Genomic DNA, 26,331 nt, shown 5'->3' with positions numbered 1-26,331 from the left:
CTAAATTACACATCAAACCTAGATGTCATTTGCAATATCAGCTAAGAGGAACCCTGAAAGAAGTTTGTACATATTTGCATGTATGTTTCATGTTTATAGAATCAATCCTGGAGACAGTGAGTTGCCCAAGGTCATACAGCAGAATCAGGTCTGCTGAGTTCTTTAAGCACCTGAGTCCCAGCATCCAGTGCTCTTCCTGCTAAAGTGCACAGGCTCATAGACAGTGATACAAATGCCACAGCTGGTCTTAGAGAAGTCTTCACAATGCCTCAAAGTAGGAATAAGAGGTCATAGTCAGACCCTTCTCATATGTTATGAGAAACAGGTGCCTCTTGGAACACTGGCTTAGAATGAGGATCGGGTGGAAAAGAGACACCAAAAAAGCCCATGTGTGAACTTCTATGCATCTTGGTGCTGCCCATTGCATTTTTCATGAGACCCTTAGCACCCTGATGGCAGGATAATACATTTATTCTTTCCCATATCCCATCTAGTGCCAAGTATCAAGTTCAAATTCAATAAATGTTGACTGAGTAGCTGAACTAAATGAAGTTAAAAGTGAGTCAAGAATGACTAAATAATAAAGATGCAGATATAGACAATGGACTTGAGGACACGGGGAGGGGGAAGGGTAAGCTGGGGCAAAGTGAGAGAGTGGCATTGACATATATACACTATTACAAACTACTACTACATTTACTACAAATGTAAAATAGATGGCTAGTGGGAAGCAGCCACATAGCACAGGGAGATCAGCTCGGTGCTTTGTGCCCACCTAGAGGGGTGGGAGAGGGAGGGTGGGAGGGAGACGCAAGAGGGAGGAGATATGGGGATATATGTATATGTACAGCTGATTCACTTTGTTATACAGCAGAAACTAACACACCATTGTAAAGCAATTATACTCCAATAAAGATGTTAAAAAAAAGACTAAATATTCAATAAATGGCATGGGATCAACTGGCTAATCATTTGGGGGCGTTAAGTTTGGTAGTGGAAGGACTAGGGCCAGGCACACATATCAGATCTGTGTTTTGGCAAAGCCACTCTACACAGAGTCCAGTGAGGAAGACACCGTGAAGTTTGTCTGCAGACCCTTGGGGCGGGCCCTGTACTGAATTGCACATATATTCTAACAATTCTTGCAACCATCCTCTGAAGAGGGCATTGTTTTTTCTGTTTTACAGCTGAGAACCTGAAGCTTTCAGAGGCCAAGCAATTGCTCAAAGTCTCCCAGCTAGGATGTAACAGAGCTTTTACAATAACTGCCATTTCAAACATCTTAAGTGTTTTAAAATCTGCCAACAACCCCAACTGTTCCACTTAATGACACACCCCCATCAGTGTGAGTGTTATTGTCGTTGTTAGCACTTCCCTACTTTCTGGCACTAAGAGATGATCAAGATTCATCTTGCTTATTTCCAGCCCCAGTCCTAGAATTAGCCAATTCTCCAAGAAGCCCTGGTGCCTTCTATTAGAGAATGGTATTAGGAACTAAGGTCTGAGAATCCGTCTGCTTATTGCTGCCGGAGTGTCTTTGAGATCTTCTCGGCTGACAGGACAAAGAAATATATGTGCAAATATGAACTTGTGTAATTATACATAGCTTTATATATCTCTATATGAAACCATCTGTATCTATATTAAGGTAAACACCACATGGATCATTCTAGCCTCCTTCCCTTGTTTATCTGTAAATCCCCACTCCAACAGTGAGAAATCTGGCTTCCACGACCCCAAATCCATTTACTTCAGTGCTAGTATACAAGTATCAGAAGTGTTAAACTGTATGCCCGTGGGAAACAACTTTATCATCTAGAGTAGAGTGCTTATGTGTGGTTCCTTTTGCATTGAGTCTTACACACTTTGCTCATTTCCAAAGTTACTTAAGTCAGCACCTTTTCCCCCACTCCCTTTAGTGAGGTTGTTTCATACATTTGTAATAGTTAGACTCCCTTGTCACAGTATACATTTCTTCCTGTGATATCCCATCTTCTAAATGATTTTTTTAAAATTCATATTATAGTAATGCTACAGACTGAAGGTTTTGTGTCTGCCCCTCACCCCCCAATTCATATGTTGAAACCTAATCCCCAATGTGATGATATTTGGAGGTGGGTCCTTTGGAAGGTGATTATGTCATAAGGATGAAGCCCTCATGAATGGAATTAGTGCTTTTACCAATGAGGCCCACCCTCCCCCCCAAAAAAGAGACCCCAGAGAACTCACTCACTCATTCCATCACGTGAGGTCACAATGAGAAGACAGCCATCTCTGAACCAGGAAGCAAGCATCTGCCAACACCTTGATCTTGGACTTCTCAGCCTCCAGAACTGTGAGAAATAAATGTTGTTTAAGCCACCCACTCTATAGTACATTGCTACAGCAGCCTGAATAGATTAAGACAACTAATATTTACTCATTGTGCTTTAAATTTCTATAGATTTTGACAAATGCATAATATTATGTACCCACCATTACAGTATCACACAATAGTTTTACTACCCTAAAAATTTCCTGTGCTGCACCCATTCAACACTCCTTCCCATCCCATTAGCAACCAGCCACTGATCTTTTTAATGTCTCCACAGTTTTGCCTTTTCCAGAATCTCATATAATTGTAACCATACAGTAGTCTCTTCAGACTGATTCCTTTCACTTAGCAATATGCATTTAATGTTCCTCCATGTCTTTTCATGGCTTGACAGCTCATTTCTTTTTATTGCTGAATATTCTTCCTTTGTATGGATGTACTACAGCTTGTTTATCCAGTCACATATTAAAGGACATTTTTGTGACTTCCAATTTGGGACAATTATGAATAAAGCTGTTATAACACCATTCACGTGCAGGTTTTTGTGTGGACCTAAGTTTCAAATCATTTGGATAAAGACCTAGGAGCACAATTACTAGGTTATATAGTGAGATTATGTTTAGCTTTGTAAGAAACTGTCAAAATGTCCTCCAAAGTGTATGCACCATTTTGCATTTCTACCAGCAATGAATGAGTTCCTGGTGCTCCACATCCTTGTCAATATTTGATATTTTCAGTTTCTTGGATTTTAGCCATTCCAATAGGTGTATAGTGGTATCTTGTTTTAATTAGAAATTCTCCAGTGACAAATGATGTTGAGCACCTTGTCATACATTTATTTGCCATCTTCGTTGGTGAAGCATCTATTTATATCTTTCACCCATTTTTTAAGTTGTACTGTTTTCTTATGGTTGACTTTTAAGAATTCTTTTATATTTTGGATACAAGTCATTTATCATATGGGTGTTTAGCAAATATTTTCTCCCCTTCTGTGGGTTGCCACTCCACTTTGTTGATGGTGCCCTTTGAAGCACAGGTTTTTAATTTTGGTGAAGTCCAATGTATCTATTTTTCCTCTTGTTGCTTGTGCTTTTCATGTCATATCTAAGTAATCATTGCCTAATCCAAGGTCACATTTAATCCTGCATGTTTTTCCAAGAATTTTTATCATTTTAGCTTTTACATTTAGGTCTCTAAAGTTATTTTTTTATATGGTGTGGGGTAGGGGGTCCAACTTCATTTTTACATGTGGATATCCAGTTATCTGAGCACCATTTGTTGAAAATGCTGTTCTTCCCCCATCAAATCGTCCTGGCTTTTTTGTCAAAAATCAGTTGACCATTGTGATAGGCAGAAGAATGTCCCCTGACCAAAGACAATGCAACCTAATTCCTGGGATATATGAAAATGAGATATTAAAAGGAGAATTAAGCTTGCAGACAAAATTAAAGTTGGCAAAATCTGGCCTTATAATAGGAAAACAATCCTGCATTATCTGGGTGGGCCCAACGTGATCATCTTTGTTTGAAGATGGAGGATGAGGACCATGAGCTGAGAAACGCAGGCAGCCTCTAGAAATTGGAAAAGGAAAGGAAGTGGATCCTACTCTACAAGAAAGGCTTTTAAATATATAATTCTGTAGGCCTGTATTACATAATAATCATAATCATAAAAATAAGCTTTTAAAATGCATGAAATCACTGTGGAATCCAGAAGCTGAAAGTCTTTCAATTCTTATTCCCTTAGTAGACTGTATTCTCCTTACTCAGAGGAAGACACTTTGAACTTGCTACTTTTACTAAAAAGAATCACATAACACACTCAATTGTAGTAAATTACACTGTAATAAGGTCTGAATTAGTGAAGTTTTCCTATGTCTTAACCAGTTTGTGTAAGATTGCTGCTATAAAAAAGCAATCTAATAAGTATCATATATAATCATGGTTTCCTATATGGTACAATTTCAGAAGAGAGGTATTACCTCTATTTCTAGTATAGGAAAGAACATGGACTTTGGAGCCTGTCATTCCTGGTTCAAATCCAATGCACTTAAAAGTTTTACAACCTGGAGAGAGTTATTACTTTGTCTTTCTGAGCCTCAGCATTCTCCCCTGTAAAAAGGATACCACCTCCTTTGCAGAGTTAGTGTAAAGATAAATGAGTTAATGTGTATATGTTATGATGATTTGAAAACATAGATCTAAATCAAGGGTCAGCAAACTTCTTCTTTCAATACTTTATGATAGTAAGTACTTTCTGTTTTGCCGGTCATACATTGTCAAAACTACTCATCCCTGCCACTGAAGCACAAAAATAGACATTATGAGCTACTTTATATTGGCTGTGCTCCCATAAAACTTTATCAGAAAAGGCTGCAGGGTGGCCCACAAGCCATAGTTTGCTGACCCGATACAAATCATCCAGCACAGTATCTGGCACACAGTGGGCACTCAGTACCTGACAGCTACTATGATCATTGCTTTATTTCTCCCTATCACAGCTAACAAACACAATCTTTTATTGCTCCTGTGATTCATTCACCATTCTATCATTCCCAACTTCCAAAATATTCAAAACTATCTACAATGCTGCTGCAAAAGCTTCTGGGGTCACCCTACTCCCATCATCCAAACAACTGATCGTCTTCCACGATGTTACTGGACCTCAGATGCTAAAGCAGACAGGAGCTTCAGGAATATTGGTTCAGCTCAGTACTTAAATCCCTTCTATGACCTATCCCACAAATAGTTGTCCAACATGTCTGAACACCTCCAATGACAGGGAAACCACTCTATGTCTAAGTGTCCTTTCTCTTGTCATGTAGCTTGGAGTTTTTCTGAAAGCTGTTTATTGTGAGCTTAAGTTCAATATGAATCAAGGACTTCCCTGGCGGTCCAGAGGTTAAGACTCCACACTTCCACTGCAGGGGACATGGGTTCAATCCTTGGTCAGGGAACTAAGATCCTGCACGTCACATGGTGTGGTCAAAAAATTAAAAAAAAAAAAAAGTCCAATACGGTTCGACTTGATAAGTATATAATGAGTCCCTACTATGTTCCAGACACTACTACATGCTGGGAACACAAAGATGGATAAGATATGACCTCTATCTCCAACTCTTCACTGGACTTTCTTTGCCTGCTATTCTCACCAAAACAAGACCCATACTCTCCCTTTGGGAGTCCTCCAGGTTCCAAACTCCCAATTCCTTCAACAATTCTTTACAAATTCCCTCATCATTCTTTCAGACTGCCTTCTTCCTCTGGACATAAGATTCACATATGCCCTATAAAGAAGCCCAGGTGTGGCTGGACAATAGAGAATGGAGCCGACTTACAACTATGCAGATTTAGTTTAGTGTCAACAATCTAAACCATATTTGCCTCTTAGGAACTAACCCAGCCTCATTTAATTAACTCACATCCCTTTAATTTTCCAAATGGTTCTATAGAATTAGAGCTAAGTGATAGATTTTTAGATGATATGGCAACCATTAACACTTTCCTTAAAGAAAAGCAAGATTTATCCTAAATAGCAGTCAGGGAACCTATTTTTACTTGATCCAGTCTATGGGTGGCAGAATTAATAACAGCATTTCTAGACTGAATTGATCCCCCAAAAAGATCTTTAATTTAAAAAAATTTTTAAAGTAAATATACTAAAAACTCCAATTTAAGGATTGCAATTGTCAGACTGCATGTTTAAAAGAGAAAATAGAATAGAAAATAGTATCTCTTATATTAAGGTTAAGCAGTGTTTATAAATATGTTTATGTGATGGATCCCAAAGTAAAATGTGCTTCTTCCAATGGTTCATGGTCAAAAGTTTTTAAGAGTCACTGTTCCAGACCATGCCATCTGCTGAAGGAATAGAAGAGTGATCTTCTCTTATATTTTATAAAAACAGATAAATTGGACTTTAGAAAATTTTAAACTTTTGTTCTTCAAAAGACACCATCAAGAAAGTAAAAAGACAACATACACAATGAGAAAAAAAATTACAAATATGTATTTGATAAGGGACTTATATCTAAAACTACAGAATTCTTACAACTCAACAATAAAAAGACAACCCAATTAAAAATGTGCAAAGGCTCAAAATAGATATTTCTCCAAAAAAGATGTACAAATGACCAACAGGCACACGAAAAGATGTTCAACATCATTACTCATTAGGGAAAAGAAAATCAAAACCACAATGAGATACCACTTCATACCACTTCACAGGACTAAAATAAAAAAGACAGACAATAACAAAGGTTAGAGAGAATGTGGAAAAATTAGAACCCTCATACATTGCTGGTGGGATCATAAAATGGTAAGCAGTTTGTCAGTTTCTCAAAATGTTAGGTGACTCAGAAATTCCACTCCTAGGTATACACACTAGAGAACTGAACACCTACATCCACACAAAAATTTGTACACAAATATCCATAGCAGCATTATTCATAATAGCCAAGAAGTAGAAACAACCCAAATATCCATAAACTGATAAATGGATAAATACAATGTGATATATCCATACAATGGAATATCATTCAGCAGTAAAACAGAATGAAGTACTAAAATATGCTACAACATGATCAATCTTGAAAATATTATGCTAAGCTGAAAGAAGCCAGACTCAAAAGACCAAATATTATATGACTCCATTTATACGAAATGTCCAGAGCAGTCAATCCATAAAGGCAGAAAGTAGATTAGTGGTTGCTAGGGGCTGGTGTGGGGGGAGGAATTGGGAGTGACCACTGATGGGTATAGGGTTTCTCTTTCAGGTGGTGAAAATGTTCTAAAATTAGATTGTGGTGATGCTTGCACAAATGTGAATATACTAAAAACCACTGAATTGTACACTTTAAAGGGGTAATTTTATAGTATGTGAATTATATTTCAGTAAAGCTGTTATAAAAAAATTTAAACCCCTTGACAGTTCTCCTTTACCCAAACAGTTTAGTGGAGGCTTCAAGTTCCTTCAAGTTTTGCATCACTTACTTCCAGCTATATTTTCAACTCTCATCTCCTGCTATTTTCCCCTGCACCACCTTCTGCCTCCACCCTGAACACACAAAGCCATTTTATAATTCCACGCCTTTGCACATACCATTCGTGCTGCCAAGAATGTCACACTCTGTCTTCTCTTTCTATTGAACTCTTACATATCCTTCAAGACCAAATACTGTTTCCTTCAAGAAATCATCCCTTACTCCTCCAGACAAAGCTGATCATGCCTTCTCTGCTATAAATACTGGTTGATGTATCTGCCTTGCGAATAGACTCTGAACTCCTTGAGTTTACTAGACAGTATCATCTTCAGCCCTAGAACCTAACGCTTGTAAAAACTTAGTACACGTTTACTGAATAAATGAATGACAAAACATTCCCTCACTACTGACTAGAAACAGTGCTATTTTTTCTCCAACTAGTTTAATTGGTAGAATCCATACAAAGGTAACTTGAGCGCCGGCCTTTAGAGACCAATAAAGTGAAATAAAAATACAAATTTGAGGCCAATGCTGAGACTTAACGGAAAATTACTATAAAGTAACATTTCATGGGGGTTCATAGTCCAGATAGTTATCATTGTTGACCGAACATACATACTGAAGTCAATACTCTTTTATTCAACATATTAAATGTGTTGTTTAACTCTGGTAACCACAGCTGTGACTTAGTTAACGATCTCAATAAATCCTACTTAAATCAGAGACAGGAAAAAATTATGCAAATGATTCTTATCTGTTTTTCTACCCAAAGCATATTTGATAACAGATAAAACATACTCCAAATAGTCTCTACTTAATAGTCAAGAAGCCATTTGAGGTTTTATTTGGATCAAAATCAAATACAAAGAAGAGGAGAAGCCTGCTATAGTCACAAACGGTTTTATTTCAGAAAGAAATTACACATTAAAAGGAGACATAGTTAAGAGCTTACATTCATGTATGGAAGTGAATCTAAGAAAGTCAACAGTTACTAATATACAAAGCACATGATTAAAAAAGACAGAAAGAGATAATGCCAGAGGGGCTTGCCTTAGATTCATCCATGAAATAATATCTTTTGTTTAAAAACAAAAAGATATTGGTCTTTAAGATAGCTCTTTAGAAACAAGTTCGTAGTTCCAGAGGACTTTAAAAATCAAACCCATCACACCAGGCTCCATGTAGGCTGTATCGCACCCATACTCATCAGGCAGGATGGAAACCATTCATCAATTAAACCTTGCAGCTAGACAGGATGTCTTCCACTAATCTCTTGTAAACCCAGGCATCACCCTTAAGCCGCTGCCTCCTGATACCCACCACGTCGGGTTTTTGAAGCTGGCACACTTCTAGCTCAAACTGCATTGTCACTTTGCCAAAATCTGACTGTGTTTGACACTTCAGTGTATAGCTGTGAAAAACAAGATAAGAAGCCAGTTAGCAGGAGAACCATGACTATTCTGTATAATACAAGAGATTTCTATAAGCCTCTAGGAGGCCAGTGGGGAAAATGAACCATTATTTCGTATTAAGCAATATAGTCCTGCCTACAGTTTCCAGATGACCTAGATATGCTTTAGTGATAGAGTATGACTGGTGTTTTCCCAAAAGCTAACCAGGATCTCAAAAAAGAATACAGATGAAAAGGCTTTACCAGAATTCTCCATTGCTCCAAAGAAAAGCCCTTTTTTCATAGCTATACACGCCATTCATGCTCAAGAAATCTTCCGGCATCCTTTATGCAAGTCTTTCAATGGTGTAATCTGTGAACATTAGGCCATTTCCACAATGTTCACAACAAAGGAAAGCAGAGGGAAGATTAAGAATATTTTATTTTGTGCCCTTCATCAGAAACTTCTGTCTTTCATGTAAATAAAGCTGAAGCCAGCAACCTGTCGGTAGGACACATGTTTCTGAGGTTTTTCTAACAGTAATAAGAGGTTATGATCATTACAACACTTTAGGGCAGAGTTATAAAAGAAAGTCCAATGAGACAGTACATTCCCATGGTTGAAACAAATGGCATATATAATTAGAACTGCCACATGAACTACTCTGATAATGGAAAGGCCCTGTCTATATGAAGCCTTCCACACATCTTAAGAAATAGGTATGGTTCCTGCAAAGTTGCATAAATTGAATTCATGTAAATCAACTTTTAATTTGTTTACATTATATTTTAGTTTTATTTAATTGTCTTACTGATCTTCAATAGATAAATACAAACAATAAACAATAGGATCAATTCTAAATTTCGGTTCCCTAAATATTTAGGGGCACACGATTAGGCACTGTTCCACGTAAATGGGGAAAAATTACTTGTATCTTTTTTGTATTACAAGGTGTATTAAAATATCATTCTTTTTCTTACTAACTTAGTTATGTCTTTTGGGGCTTGATCTATTAAAAATAAGCAGTTGCTATCAGAAATGCCATTAAGGTAAACCCTGTAGTTAAGGTTCCTGATGGGAAGATGAAGCATAGAGCAATTTAGTCATATCAAAGATAAAAAGTGATTTTTCCTCACTGGAAAAAGATAGTAATGGAATATAACCGAGATTAGTGACACCACACCACTGAGAAATTTAGCTTTTGTTATTCTGCTTTGTCACAAAGAAGGTAAAAACAAACAGAGAAGGTAAAAAGAAAAAAGAAGGATAAAGGCAGATCTTCGGGTGGATCAGGAAGTTTGAGGAACAGATTACTGGTGAATAGCCAGTTACCGATCTGATAGATTATACGCTGAAGGAAAAATAATCGAAAGCTTTCTAACACAGATTTGGCAAGAGGTTCTAACGCTGTGGATAAACCCCAAGCACGAAGAACAGGTCAGAGTTAGATGTGATAAAATGATACCTAAAGAAGAAAGCCAGGGTTCACATGAGAGCACTTGCCAACATTTAGAGATAATGAAAAGTAAAATTACTTTTGCAAAAGATTGTTTCTTAAAATCTTACTCTATACTGACTGTTCCAATTAAATGTTTTTGTTAATCTATCAGTGGCTCTTCTTGTTAGTGCTTTAATAATGAAATTTTAAAGAGACATAACTAAGTGGAAATGTTTAGAAATATGAACATCTTAAGCAACCAGAAGAGGTCTGGCTGTCCAGACCATGAGATCGTGACCAAGGAGGCTTTGATGGCAGTTCATTCAACAGTGGGAAACAGCTAAGGTGAAATAATTTTCTAAAGTAGTGAAAACCAGTTCTGTCACATAGAACGTCATAAAGAGAAGGAGTCTATACATATATCCCTGATTTGTTTGAGGTGTCTCATAAATTTAGATTACAACTTATAAATATTATTGTAAAGCAGAACATCAAAGAAAAATAGAAGATGCAAAAGAAACTGGAAGCAGTTCAGATTTTCCTATTTTGAAAAGTCTAACTTTGAAAGTGGTGACAATATGGGCACTTAAAAAACTTCTGTAGCTCATATAAAACAAAAGAGAATAAATTATGAACACAGACACTAACATAAAAGCTTTTTGGAAAAATGAGGCGAGAGAAATATATTTTTTAATTATGTTAAACAATTTATAATTTTTTAATTATATTAAAAACATAGGTTGAGAGGGGAATCAACATATGTTTTCTCAAAGTTCAAAAGACGTCAAGTAATAGATGCAAGTGTGCTTCTTACCCCTTTTGTACAAAGTCAACGTGCTTCTTTGGAAGAATAGACATTATTTCATTCAAGAGTTGATCTGGATTCACTAATCTGGTTGTAGTCACGTTATAGTGAGGCTTAAAAAAGAAAAAGAAGGGGTTAAGAAGTAAATCTTTACATCAACACAAAGACCATCCTACCTCATTTAGAGATCCCAAACTCCTCAACATAGTACCATTTCAAGTGGAAATATTTCAAGAAAAACACTGAAAGAATTTACAACCAACTCTTGATAAGTTGGATTGAGATGGCACTGGGAAAGCTTGGATAAATCACATTTATTAGTAACTGCATCCATATCACCCTTTTTATATTTGCATCTTCCTCTCCTACCAATTTTTTAATAAGTAAATAAATATTAAATAATGTCTATCTCTTTGAGCTCTACCTATTTCCCCCTTCCTACACGGTGATAAAGACTCCTGAAATGTAAACTGTGAGAAAACAAATGCCCTAGAAAATTTCACTTGTATATAGTTGCATGTGTTTCCTTAATTCTTTCTTGATCATTTAAGGAATTTTACAGAATCCCAGGAGGTGATTCTATGACAATTCTATGAAGGAATGAATATAACAAGTATCCCTTTAAAAAAGTAATGTCAAGTTATTTTTTTCTCATTCACTAACAGCATAATTCTCAGAAATAATTTCTTTTTTAAAATTAATTAATTAATTTTTGGCTGAGTTGGGTCTTCGTTGCTGCGCGTGGGCTTTCTCTAGTTGCAGCGAGCGGGGGCTACTCTTTGTTGCGGTGTGCGGACTTCTCATTGCAGTGGCTTCTCTTTGTTGCAGAGCACAGACCCTAGGCATGTGGGCTTCAGTAGTTGTGGCATGCAGGCTCATTAGCTGTGGCTTCACAGGCTCTAGAGCGCAGGCTCAGTAGCTGTGGTGTATGGGCTTAGTTGCTCCACAGCATGTAGGATCTTCCCGGACCAGGGCTTGAACCCGTGTCCCCTGCATTGGCAGGCAGATTCTTAACCATTGCACCACCAGGGAAGTCCAGAAATAACTTCATTCTTAATTAGTATGTATCCATCCATTCATTCAACAACTATTTATTGACGGCTTACTAGGTGCCAGGCACTGTTTTACTTTTGAATTTTAATTTTTAAAATTATTATTATTATTTTTTGGCCACACCATGTGCCTTACGGGGGATCTCAGTTCCCCCACCGGGGACTGAATCCGGGCCACGGCAGTGAAAGCCCGGAATCCTAACCACTAGACCACCAGGGAACTTCCCCAGGCACTGTTTTAATAGGTTTTGGAGACAGAAGAAAATCCCTACCTTTCTAGCAGTACCTTCACTGTCAAACAAAATTATACTTTCTATGTCTTTCAGATTTCAGTTCTTTTTATAAATAACAAAATGCTGAGGTTAGAAAAGACCCAACTACCTTTCTTTTCACATTAAGAACCTATGACCCAAAGAAGAGCTATAAGTTTCTTAAGATGGGGTTTCCCAAAATGTGATAAAAATAATAACTGGAGTTATACAATATAACTCTAAGTGGTACATGGATAAATACTTTTATTTTAATATTTATATATTTGTTCCAATCAGATTTAGCAAAATATGATTAGAAAAACTAATGACATATGGTTTCCTTTAAAATAAATACAAGTTTTTAAAAAGTTAGTCATCTTGGGGCTTCCATGGTGGGGCAGTGGTTAAGAATCCGCCTGCCAATGCAGAGGACATGGGTTCGAGCCCTGGTCCGGGAAGATTCCACATGCCGCAGAGCAACTAAACCCACGCGCCACAACTACTGAGCCTGCGCTCTAGAGCCCGGGAGCCACAACTACTGAGCCCACGTGCCACAACTACTGAAGCCCGCGCACCTAGAGCCTGTGCTCCACAACAAGAGAAGCCACCGCAACGAGAAGCCCGTGCACCGCAACAAAGAGTAGCCTCCACTCGCCACAACTAGAGAAAGCCCGCGCACAGCAACGAAGACCCAACACAACCAAAAATAAATAAATAAATAGACAGATAAATAAATAAACAAATAACTAAATAAATAAAGTTAGTCATCTCGATTGTGGTGGTGGTTTCACAGGTACATATATAATGCCAAATTGTATTAATTGTACATTTTTAATATATGCAGATTATTGCATGTCAATTATACCTCTATAAATCTGCTTTTAAAATGCATCATATAAAGAAAGTACCAGATAAATAACAGTGCAGATGATATGCTGATATGCCGACATGAAGGTGACTGTCAAATGACTAGAGTTCAGGAACCTCAGCTTCAAGTTATAAAAGGAACAAGTGGCACAGCTATGACAGGCCCCCCTGTCTCTTGGCCTCCAATCCAGGACTTTTTCACCAAATTAGATTGGCTTTTTCAAGATAATAACAAACTGAACACTTTCAAATCACAATTCAAGTGATTCCTTTGTAAAATAAAGAAATAATCCTATTTTATCTATTTAAATTTCAGACTTTTATAGATTGCTTCCTAAAAGAGGGCTTAAGTACATATGATTCGCTACCTTAAAAAATTAAGGTGTTCTTTGTACCACCTTTTTTTCCTTTTGGTCGCACCGTGTAGCATGCTAGATCTTAGTTCCTTAACCAGGGATCAAACCCGTGCTCCCTGCAGTGGAAGCGCAGAGTCTTAACCACTTAACAGCCAAGGAAGTCCCTTTGCACCATCCTTTTAACTTTTCTGTAAGTTTATAATTTTTTAATTTAAGAACTAGGTGTGGACTTCTCTGGTGGCTCAGTGGTTAAGAATCCACCTGCCAATGTAGGGGACACAGGTTCAAGCCCTGGTCCAGGAAGATACCACATGCTGCAGAGCAACTAAGCCCGTGTGCCAAAACTACTGAGCCTATGTTCTAGAGCCCATGAGCCACAACTACTGAGCCCACGTGCTCTAACTACTGAAGCCCACGCACCTAGAGCCTGTGCTCCACAACAAAGAGAAGCCACCGCAATGAGAAGCCTGTGCACCACAACGAAGAGTAGCCCCCGCTCTCACAACTGGAGAAAAAGCCCGCACGCAGCAACAAAGACCCAATGCAGCCATAAATAAATAAAGAAAGAAAAGAAAAGAAAAGAACTAGGTGGAAAATGAGGATAATCTTCTAAAGTAAGTCTTTCAGTTCTGAAAAACCTAAAACATTATAAAGGGTTAAAGATCCAAAGTTAGATAAAGCTTCAGATCTTAGGTGTGTGCTAATTACAACTGTGGTTCTGCTACATTGGGGTTAAAATGCTCAACAATGATAATAATAATGATACTTGACACTGGAACACCTTATATTTAGAAAGCATTTCATATGCAATATAGCATCTCATACAGTCTCATTTATATATCCCAGCTCTGTGAAGCTGCCAGGATAGACACTGTCTCCAGTTTTAACAAATAAAAAAATTGAGATAGTCAGAGATAAAATGACTTATCCAAGCTACACTGTATGAAGCTGAGGCTACAACCCAGGCTTCTCATTCCCAATCTTGTGATTTTTCTCCTACATCCTGGAAGTACTGGGAAATATCTAGAAAGCCAACTAATATCACAGCAGTTCCTACTGAAAAATGCATTCAAGTTCCAAATAATTTACATTGGTGAACATTTTTAGAATATCATCTATTAGTATTTGATAACCACTGAGCTTCTCAATAATGTATATAATTGGACAAGTTTCCTTAATTTTCTTTATTTAATATTTTCAGAGAAATGACACCATGATTTTCATAATCCCAACATCAGGGTATGAAATACCTCACAACTGTCTCCAACTAGAGAACTCTTAGAATAAAAAGATAAAATATGCCTAATAAACAGCCATATGCAACATAAAACTCCAGTGCATTATGTAAGTTCAACAAGGTATCAAATACTAATGGAGAAGTCCTATCTTCTCTCACTTTAAGACAGGACATAAATGGGATCTCAGAACATTCTCCCCTGAAGCACCCTTCCACCCAGCAGCTCAGCATTTTTCTTCCTCCAAACCTGCCTAGATTTGCTCAAAATGAGACTCTCAGTGCAAAATCTAAACACAGACCCAGTCCCCAAATCATGGGGAACACCACCATCTGCTCTTCCCTCCTCTGGGCCCCACACCTCTTGGAACATGTTTTTATTACAGCAATAAGCCCCATGGATCAGAGCAACATCCCTGCCTGTTTTCACTGCCGCTCTATGAGTTCCTCAAAGACATGAGCTGTCTCTTATTCTTCCCTTCACCTCTTACTTCCCCCAAACAAAAATGTCATTCATTAGATGTTTGAGTGAACGCTCAGAGAGAATCCAAGAGAGTAAGAAGTACTTTATATCTACTAATCACTTCTTTTTCTTTTCCTATCCCCACCAAATATACTGTCCACACCACTGACACATTAAACATGCTCTAAAAACATAATAGGTCTGTCAAGTAAGGTCCAAACGTCTTAGCCAGCCTATTTTCCTGACCTGTTGCTATTTTCCTCACACACACCACACTCAAAGTTCAAATTAACTTCCCATGCATTCAGATATTTCGTGAGGGCCTACAAAGGTACCCATGTGTCAGGGACTCTCCTATGTACCAGAGATAGGACAACTGACCTCAAGCCCCCATCCTTAAGGCAGTTCCTTATATAATGCCCCATGCTTCCCCACCTCCTCTTTTGCCTCTGTGCTTAATCCCCCTACGTGAACTTTAATATTTGAATTTTAGTTATTTGTTCCTCCAAAGGAGCAACTGTATCTAATTTACCTCTGCATTCTCAAAGCCCACTGCATAGTAACATGTATATTTTAGGTGCTCAAAAAAATATGTATTAAATAAATTAAAAATACTAATCAATTCATTCATTCAAAAAAAAAAGTAGTTCTTTTAGCTTTAAAAAAAAAAAGTAGTTCAGTTAGCAGTCAGCTTCTAAAATCCACATTAAAGAATTCCAGTCCACTTACCTTTAGTCTTCTTGGCCCATCTTTGGCCGAGCCCTTCCTTTTGCTCCTGGTAAGCACAGTGATAACCTTATCCAACCCCTTCTCAAGGCTCCCAAACACTTTGGTTCCTTTTCTTTTTGGAGTATCCTCTACATGTACTTGGTTAAGGTTGAGTTCCACTGAGCGACACCTTAAAAAAAAAAAACAATGAACCCATGAGTAAGAGTTGGACTTCCTGCCTGTTGGGTCCCTCACAGAGGTACATTTGTCCTGGCTGTTAGGTGCACCACATTCAGGTATGCCTGGCCAAGCCATCTTACTCTTCCTCAGGGAGCACAAAAGCCATCTTCCACTGAAATGTAGCCATCAACTTTCCCCCAAGTCAACTATCAAAACTATTTTTCCCTTACCTTTTTTTTAGTGTCAAATATATAGAAAAGTTGAACAAAAAGTATAATAACCATCCATATATCCTTCTAGAGTCAACAACTGTTAATATTTTGCCACATTTGCTTTCTCTACATATATATAATAAATACATTAAAAATATGTACATCAAAGTAATCCATCTGAAGATATCACAACCCTTGGGACTTCCCTGGTGATCCAGTGGGCAAGACTATGCGCTCCCAATGCAGGAGGCCTGGGTTCAATCCTTGGTCGGGGAACTAGATCCCACATGCATGCGGCAACTAAGAGTTCACCTGCTGCAACTAAGAGTCTGCGTGCCACAGCTAAGAGTCCACACACCGCAACTAAGAGTCCGCATGCCGCAACTAAAAGACCCCACACGCCGCAACTAAAGATCCTGCATGCCGCAGCAAAGACCCCGCATGCTGCAACTAAGACCGGGCACAGAATGAATGAATGAATGAATATTAAAAAAAAAAAAAAAGATATCACAACCTTTTACTCTGAAACACTTCAGCATACATCGCCAGTGAATAAGGACATCTTCCTACATAACCACAATATCATTATGATATCAAGAAAATTAATAAAAATGCCATGGCATCTAATATCTAGTTCACATTCTAATTCTCCCAATTATCCTCAAAATGGAGCCTGCTCAAAAAAAAATAGCTATAAAAGATAATGAAAGGTCACCTATGCTGCAGACCTGTTTGTACAAGAGGAATGGGCTTTACCTGAAGCACCCTTTAGGATCTTTAATATTTGAGTGACTTCTGTTTGTTAGTGGATGTCTATACTCCACTGGCAGAAGTGTAGGGAAAGATGGGCCTCAGCACAGGAACTGTATTTTAAGTTAAGGTGCCAGTCGTACTGCTGATGAGTCTCACAATTCCACCCTGAGAAAGGCAGTGGCAACAGCCTCAGTAATGACCACAGACCACGTTCATACAGACATTCCTATAGTCCCTGACAGAATCTACATGATGGTTTACCTTAAGTGGGTTTATCATATATGAAAAAAGGAAATCTGGTTACATATACTAAACAAACTATACAAAACTGAACACTTACCGCCTCTCAGGGCTAATGACACCTGTTATTAACTTCTCTGTTCCTGCTGAATTTACTGGCATTTTAACTGGGGTCTCTTTCAGGCACTGGTTTCTAGCTATTAGAAAAACAACAAACACAAACCATATGTAGCTGACATGCTATAGTTTCAAATTTTCCATCTATAATGCATATATCACCGCATTTATTGGCTCAGAAATATTGTAATCACTTGCCCAGTGATGTTAAGGCTCTAATCCTTTAAAGAAATGTTTCCAGATGATTTATAATAAAAACAAAATCATTTTGCCTTACATGTATGGCTCTTCTTTTTCTTCACTGTAAAACTGAGGCCATGCTTATGATTTTATCACAAATATCATATGAAAAATCTAAATAGATCACATAATTAATATTTCATGATTACTGATTCTCCTTTCTATAAATAAAAGTCAATCTGTATTTATGCCTTTAATGAATATACTACTGAGAGGTGTTAATTCAATTCATAGCCCTTTCAACTCCTATCAGGCAAAGAGAATAGTCCCCTGTGAAAGCTGACAAAAGTTATTAAAGAGATTGTAAGCTTTGGTTATTTTTATATTCCCTATTCCAAAATTTGGTGTTTTATTCTAGTAGGGTATTTGTATACCAGATAGTTTGTGACAAACCTGCATTAACAAATCTGGTAACTACTCATTAGTTAACTTTTTGTTCATGATCTAAAAGTACACCAATTAGAGATAATAATATTCACTTCATAATAAATATAAGATTACAAGCTTTTAAAAACAGATCGGGGGTTTTGTTTCGTTTGACCATACAGCATTACTCTCTATGACCATACAGCATTACTCTCACTGGTTCCATAAGAACAAGAAGATAAAATTAATCAACAATATCTATCAAAACAGTTTTCATCTTTGTATACTGAGAGTATACAAAAAATGTGAAGGTGATTAATATGCTTTCATTTCAACTAATGCAAATAACATATGCTTAAAAAGCAGCTTGGCTTCTCCTAGCAATTCCTGAGAGCATTGCTAGCCATTTCTGACCTGCTATATGTTTATTTAGCATGATAAGAAGAAGGAATTTCAAGATGTTTTACCACTGCTTAATCTACACAGCAAATACCTTTAGAGGGTGTACTGTAATGATTTGGTGTAGTGAGTATTTCTCTTTTATGCTGGTTCTTATTAACTGGAGTCTTTGGCTCAGGAAATGAAAAGCACTCGTCATTCTTCATAGCAGACTTAGGAGTATATACATTCTCTTTGTTCTTTAATTTATTGGCAGATGCTGTGCATAATACTGGAGTTAATGATTTAGATTCCAGACCATTTGACTCTGTCCAATGCTTGGCAAACTGGAAAATAAAAGTTACTGGATAAAGCACACTGAAGAAGAAACGTCAATTTCTTTACAACATGCCTTAATCATTTGCAAATTACCTTGCACCATTTTTATTAAAATGAAACACTATCAAAAGGATATTATGGGCAATACCAGGAAATTTGAAAATGTATATTCAGTTCTCTTTAGTACATGTAGATCACTTTAGGCTGTTCTATTGACAGGTAATTTTCAACATGTTTTGGGCCGTATTTAATCAAACATACCCAGATTCTAGGCAATTGAGGATGGGCACATATAAATCCCTAAGAATTGCTTCCCATACCTGGACTGCCAGTTTGTCTCTAATATGTAACAAGAAATAAAAGTTTAGTCAATGACCGGCTCAGAAAAACCATGTTAAAATACTCTAACAGAAATGTTGGATAGAAAATATACTTTAATCCTTTTAAATTTATGGTCGAGCTTGCAAAAAAGATAGGAAAATCCTCAGAGGCCAAACTAAAAATAGGAGCAGGAATTCAGAGATGTAATCAAGGCTGAAACTGTCCGCTGCCCTAAGGGCATCTACCTACTCTCTCATATAATCTACAGTAGGAGTAGAATAGACTCACGCACAGTGCTAAATTAGAGCCAAAGCTCCCATGTAAAGCCAGGAGGGGCTATAACTAAAATGAAAGGGTGAATTAAATATAAACCTGCCCTGCAAAGGACTCGGCAAGAAAACGTGTCTGTCCTGGCCATGGCTCTGGAGGAGAAAAGAGAGTTTCCTTTAATAATTTTTAAGTTGCCACAGGACAGTCTTCACAAAGGTTTGGAGCCCAAATTCATACTACCTGCATGATCCCCAGAACTTTCAAGCCTAGAATTTGATTTAAAGTAGTCCTAGTCCTAAACTGGTTGTGTTCCAGGAACGTGACATGACAGAAGCAAACACAATTCCTAGCTGAAAGAAAAGCTTCAATCCAACACAACCCAAGACCTCAACCCTTAATCCAAGCTTCGAAGAATTCGCACAGAGTTCCAAGAAAAATGAGCCTATTAAAAAAAAAAATGCCAAAAGATACAAACACCATGAGCAAAAGTCAGCAGAAAAAAATAAACAAAAGGATCAGACCCATAAAGATGTCAGATACTGAAATTACCAAGTAGAGAATATAAATATGTTCATATGTTTAAAATAATAAAAGAAATTGAAAACATGAAGAGGAATGTTAAAGCAGTTTTGAAAAAGAATAAAAATCTCTAGAAATAAAAAACATAATGATAAAAATGAAAAATTCAATAGACATGTCAAATAACAGATTAGATAGAAATGAAAAAAAGAATGTGAATGTGAAATAAATCTGAAATGATCTAGAATGCAGTCCAGAGACAAAGATATGGGATATATGAAAGAGAGTTTAAAATAAATGGAAAATGAAATTTAATGGTCTAACATATGCCTATTCTAAGTTCCAGAGATAGATAATAAAGACGATGAAAAAGCAGCAATTATTCAAGGAATTTTCCAAAATTGATTAAAGATACAAATCCTCAAATACAGGAAATACAATGAATCATAAACAAGATAAATAAAAAGAAATCCATATCTGTATTTACTAGGCTGTACAACTCTAGAGGACACTACCCACAGAGACAGTAACCCTAACAGTGAGACTGCAGAACACCAAAAACAAAGAGAAAATCCTAAAAAGAGCCAGGGAGAAGACTAACTAGAAAGGAACCTGACTGACAGAGATTTCTCAATGGTAACAACAGAAGCAAGAGAGTGGAATAATATCTTCAAACTGCAGAGCGTAAAATAACTGATAAACTAGAAATCAATACAGAAGGAAACTACATTCCAAAAATGAAAGTGAAATAAAGACAATTTTAGCCAATTTAGAAAGAGTGTTTGCCATCAACTGTGACTTCCACTAAAGGAATTTTTAAAGGATGTACTCCAGGAAGAAGAAAATAATTTTAGAATGAAGGTTTGAGAGATAAGAAGGGTAAGTAAACAAAAGAAAATGTGAGTCAATCAAATAAATACTGATAGTATACATTCTAAAAATAATATGTAATTTATGAAGTTAAAAATGTATAGAGCTAAAAACAAATTGTACCACAGTTATGCAAGATGTAACTACCGGGGCTTCCCTGGTGGCTCCGTGGTTAAGAATCCGCCTGCCAATGCAGGGCACACGGGTTCGAGCCCTGGTCCAGGAAGATCCCACATGCCGCAGAGCAACTAAGCCCATGCACCACAACTACTGAGCCTGTGCTCTAGAACCCGCAAGCCACAACTACTGAGCCCACGTGCCACAACTACTGAAGCCCACGCGCCTAGAGCCTGTGCTCTGCAACAAGAGAAGCCACAGCAATGAGAAGCCCACGCACTGCAACAAAGAGTAGCCCCCGTTCACCTCAATTAGAGAAAGCCCATGCGCAGCAACGAAGACCCAACGCAGCCAAAAAATAAATACATTTTTCAAAAAAAAAAGATGTAACTAGTGGAGAAAAATGAGTGAAAGGTCCAAGAGACCTCTGTTTACTACTTTTGTAACTTTCTGTGAATACATAAAGATTTCAAAACGAAAAGCTAAAAAAAATAGATAGCTAAAATACTGACATATCAATAGTATTTAGTAATCTAAGAGAGGGTGATCAGAGATTAGTGTTCTAAGGATTTCATATGTTTAGAAGAAAAGTAAAGATACAGATTAACTTTTTATTTGTTTAAGTTAAATAGCATGTTAAAAGATTAAATATTAAAATAAAACAGAAACCAATGGAATGAAGGGAAAAATTGACATAAGAAACAAGAAATATAGGAAAAAAATACAGAAAAAGTGGGACAAATAGAAAGCACAAAATAAGACGGCAGATACACAATAAGAACATTAGTAACCAAAATAAATGTAAATTTGGTAAGCTCTCACTTGAAAGACAAAGATTTTCAGTTTGCATACCAAATCTAGCTATATGTTGTTTTTTAAGAGATATACCTAGGGGAAGTGGAGGAGGGATGGATTGGGAGTTTGGGATTAGTAGATGTAAACTATTATATATAGAATGGATAAACAATAAGATCCTACTGTATAGCACAGGGAACTATATTCAATATCCTGTGATAAACCATAATGGAAAAGAATCTGAAAAAGAATGTGTGTAGGTATAACTGAATCACTTTGCTGTACAGCAGAAATTAACACAACATTGTAAATCAACTATACTTCAAAAAAGTCATTTAAAATCTTAAAAAAAAAGAGATACCTAAAATATAAGGGCACGAAAGGTTGAAAATAAAAAGATAAAGAAATATAAACCAAGCAAATAACAACCAAAAAAATCAATACAGCTATCTTAATATCAGAGAAACAAATAGACTTCATGGAGAAACACATAACTAGTAATAAAGAGGATCACTATAAATGATAAAAGGTTCAATTCACCAGAATAAAAATTCTAAACTTGTATGCTAATTATATACCTTCATACATATATATATGAAGCAAAAATAGAACTACAAGAAGAAAATGACAAACTATCATCCCATTAGAAGATTTTTAACATATCCCACTCTCAAGCAGATAAGTTTACGGGTCAAGCAGACAAAATATTAGTACGGACGTAGAAGATTTAACAACAGAATTTAATAAGATTGGTCTAATAGAAAAATAAAGGCAGAAAATAACAAAATGGAAACTAAAATATAATAGAATCAATAAGGCCAGAAGTTGGTTCTTTGAAAAGGCTAATAAAATTGACAAAACTCTGGTAAGACTGATCCAAAAAATGAAAGAGCTGCAATAAACAAATACACTTCAGCAATGAAAAGGGGGACATAAACACAGATAGTACAGATATTAACAAGATCATAATATCCTCCTGTTGATTTTATGCAAAAACATTTTTTAAAACTTGTACGAAATGGACACCAGAAAAACAAAATTCACCAAACTGACGAAAAGAAATTGAAATACTGCGTAGTCCTATAAATACAAAAGAAATTGAATCAGTAGTTGACTAGCTTCTCACAGAAACATTCCAGGCCCAGATAGTTACATAATAAGTTCTATCATACATTCAAGGAAAATATAATTAATAGCTCTTAAAAACCATTCCAGAGGGCTTCCCTGGTGGCGCAGTGATTGAGAGCCTGCCTGCCGGTGCAGGGGACACAGGTTCGTGCCCCGGTCCAGGAGGATCCCACATGCCGTGGAGCGGCTGGGCCTGTGAGCCATGGCCGCTGAGCCTGCGCGTCCGGAGCCTGTGCTCCGCAATGGGAGAGGCCACAACAGTGAGAGGCCCGCATACCGCGAAAAAAAAAAAAAACCATTCCAGAGAATAAAAAAGAAAGAATATGTCCCAAGTCATTTTCAAAGACTAGTTATAATCTTAATGTCAATTAGATATGATTAATATAAGATGGGATGGGATGCAAAAACTGGAGAAGAAAGCCTTTCACTCTTTATTCAGCTGTTCCATATTGTTTGAATTTTTTACAAGATGAATGTATCTATGTATTACTTATGTATCAATAATAATAAAATTAAAGTTTTCAAAAGAAAAAAAATCATATAAGAAAGAAGATAATAGGCCAATCTTATTTAAGAACATAGACGCAAAAAAACTAAACAAAATGTTAGTAAACTAAACCCAGCAATGTATAAAAAAGATAGTAATACATCATGACAAGCTGGGCTTATCTAAAGAATGCAAGATTGGTTTAACATCAAATCTATTAATATAACATATACTACATTAACAAATGGAAAGAACAAAACCAGATGATTATCTCAACAGATGAATTCTATCTAACCTTTTTTCTGCAACAAAGATTCATAATTTTTAAACAAATCTTAGCAAACCAGGACTAGATGAAAAAAAGGTCTTAATCTGAAAAATACGGGGTCGGGGGGCACAGAGGGGAGAGAGGGAAAAGAAGGATAAGGGAAAGGAGAACAGGGAGGGGGAAGGGGAAAGGGGAGGGAAAAAGAGAGAACAAACATCATATTGAATGATAAAATATTAGAAGCATCATTCTACAATTGGGAAGAACAGAAGAATGCTTACTATACTGTTAGGACTACTAAGTGCAGTAATAAAAAGATATTAAAGGCATAAGAACTGGAAAGGAAGTAACAAAACTGTCATCCATAGATGATATAATTTTCTACAACACTCAAAAGGATATACAGGGCTTCCCTGGTGGCACAGTGGTTGAGAGCCCGCCTGCTGATGCAGAGGACACAGGTTCGTGCCCCGGTCCGGGAAGATCCCACATGCCGCGAAGCGGCTGGGCCCCGTGAGCCATGGCCGCTGGGCCTGCGCGTCCAGAGCCTGTGCTCCGCAGTGGGAGAGGCCACAACAGTGAGAGGCCCGCGTACCGCAAAAAAAAAAAAAAAAAAAAAGTGACTTTTAAAAACCTACCATTCCCAATAGCAATAAAAAACAAAAGTACTCAGGAATAAATCTAGTAAAAGATATGTAAGATCATTTTAGAGAAATTTATAAAATTTTATTGAAAGCAATTAACTAAAACCTAAGAAATAGAGAGGTATACTGTGTTTACAGATAGGGGGATTTGAGGACATAGACTTCAATTTTTCCCAAGTTGAATCTTAGAGTCAATGTAACTTCAATTTTTAAGTGTATGTAAAATTTATCAAAATGATTCTAAAATGTATTTGGAAATGCAAAGGAGCAAGAATAGACATTCTTAAAGAAGAAGAAGATGGGAGCAAATTGGCCATCCAGATAAAAGAAATATTATAAAACTAAAGAAATAAGACACATGGTATTCGTACAAATAAACCAATAAAACAAAATATTTCTCAGAAGCAGACACACTTATATATCAACTTGATATATGACAGAAGTGCCACTGTAGATCAGTGCAGAAAGACTGGACTTGTCAATGGTGCTGGCACAACTGATTATAAAAGGGAAAAATTGATTCCCTACCTCATACCATACAAGAGAATTAATTCTCCACAGACTAAAGACTTAATGTGAAAGGAAAAGCTTTAAAACTTTTAGAAGCAAGTTATGTGAATGCATTTATGACTTCTGTAAAATGATTTCTTTTAAAATACACAAAAATTATAAACCATAAAGGAAAATACTGACAACTTGTAACATTAAAATTAATTACTTCTGCCATCAAAGTAAAAAGACAAGTGACAAACTCAGACAATATACCTGCAACACACAACCAACAAAGGATTAAAATTAAAATTAAATTAAGAACTTCCTCAATACCACCAAGAAAAAAGAAACAATCCAACAGAAACATAGGCAAAGTACACACAAAAAGCCATTTCATAAAACAGGAAAAACCATTGGCTGATTAATATATGAAAAGATACATAAATAACCAGAAAAGTACAAATTAAAACCACAGTGAGATATCACTTTACACTCACCAGATTAGAAAATATTAAATAACAAAAAATATCAAGTATTGATAAGTTTGTGGAGCAACAGGGACATGTAAATTATACCTCATTTTTTAAAGAGGAGGGGAGGGAAGGGAAGGAAAAAAGAGTGGTGAAGTGCTCCAAAATGGAATCTTGGCTTTCTTCAACTTAGAAATAATTGGCTTCCCTTTCATTTATATTCCAACAATCTCCCATTAATATTTTCAATGGCTTAGGAATTCATTAAATTTGCAAGCACAAACTAGATCTTATGTTAGAGCCTATATATTTTTTATAATTGAGATAACATATTCTACTTTAAACAGTAATAAAAATAACCAACCTGTGGTGTTTGTGGAGTAGCCACACCTGTTGATGAAATGTCTTCACACCATTCATAGTCTATTAATCCAGCCACATAATTTTCATCACTGGTGATCACATCTTCTAGACTCAGATTCTTTGGCTATTCAAAATAGAAGAACTCAGAAACAACACCACCACGATTCAATTTTAAAAGAGTATATTGCAGGCACAGGGCAAGGTCCTTGAAGCAGAAACAAATGAGAGACAGTAGACTGAAGGAGATCACCACCCAAAACAGGAAGTCAAAATTTTTTAATTCAAATTATTAGATAGGAGAATCTCTGACTCTCAAACAAGATGCCTTGGAACATTCTTATGTTATATGGGAATCTACTTAGCATATCATTATCAGATAATCGCTATAACACCAGACAAATAACTCTTTTGCAAATCTATAAATAAGAAGCTCTCTGACAAAGTAGAAGATGGAAGGGACTCTGAAATACAGGTTTCTTGGTTGCAAGAACATACTGAGTAGCTTGCAATTTCTACTAGGAATAAATTAGACTTATGAAAGATCTCCTGGAGACAGGCTATTTGGGGTCCTATGCTAATAATACCACCAGTCATTCCCCCTCAAAAAACTAGAAGTACACTAGATATACCCTAAATTCTAAGACTATGGAGTACAGTTGGATTTTTTATTTTTCACTCCTTTCCTTTCCTTCAATATCTAGTTAGCCTGGCCAAGCAACTGTACTTGAATTTCTTACATTCCATCCTTTCTTTTCTAATTTTCTGATTCAAGGACAAATCTTCTCATACCTGAACTATTCAAATGGACAATATGGTCCCTGCCACCAATCTTCCCACCCTCACAACCAGGGGTGACAGAGTTCTCCAGGGTTGTCAATTACCATCAACTAGAACTAGCTACA

General features: G+C 36.7%; 1 protein-coding gene across 9 annotated transcripts in view; it reads right to left on the bottom strand.

The window, feature by feature from the left end:
- Nucleotides 1-8,185: 8,185 nt before the first annotated feature.
- Nucleotides 8,186-26,331, bottom strand: part of MELK (maternal embryonic leucine zipper kinase) — a gene marked incomplete at its 5' end in the record, with an annotated part of 71,517 nt that continues 53,371 nt past the window's right edge. For 8 of the 9 annotated variants that reach the window (XM_079706473.1, XM_079706474.1, XM_079706478.1 and 5 more), the window contains 6 exons: nucleotides 8,186-8,706; nucleotides 10,939-11,042; nucleotides 15,882-16,050; nucleotides 17,346-17,442; nucleotides 18,462-18,693; nucleotides 25,431-25,553. In XM_079706473.1, the coding sequence (XP_079562599.1) occupies nucleotides 8,529-8,706; nucleotides 10,939-11,042; nucleotides 15,882-16,050; nucleotides 17,346-17,442; nucleotides 18,462-18,693; nucleotides 25,431-25,553 (903 nt within the window). In that variant the 3' untranslated portion in view covers nucleotides 8,186-8,528. The remainder of the gene's footprint in view (nucleotides 8,707-10,938; nucleotides 11,043-15,881; nucleotides 16,051-17,345; nucleotides 17,443-18,461; nucleotides 18,694-25,430; nucleotides 25,554-26,331) is intronic. The other variant, XM_079706475.1, reaches the window with a different exon arrangement.

The sequence above is a fragment of the Hyperoodon ampullatus genome, assembly GCF_949752795.1.
Source record: "Hyperoodon ampullatus genome assembly, chromosome: 6".
NCBI classification, from domain to species: Eukaryota; Metazoa; Chordata; class Mammalia; order Artiodactyla; family Ziphiidae; genus Hyperoodon; species Hyperoodon ampullatus.
This window is presented reverse-complemented; position numbering and strand designations above follow the sequence as displayed.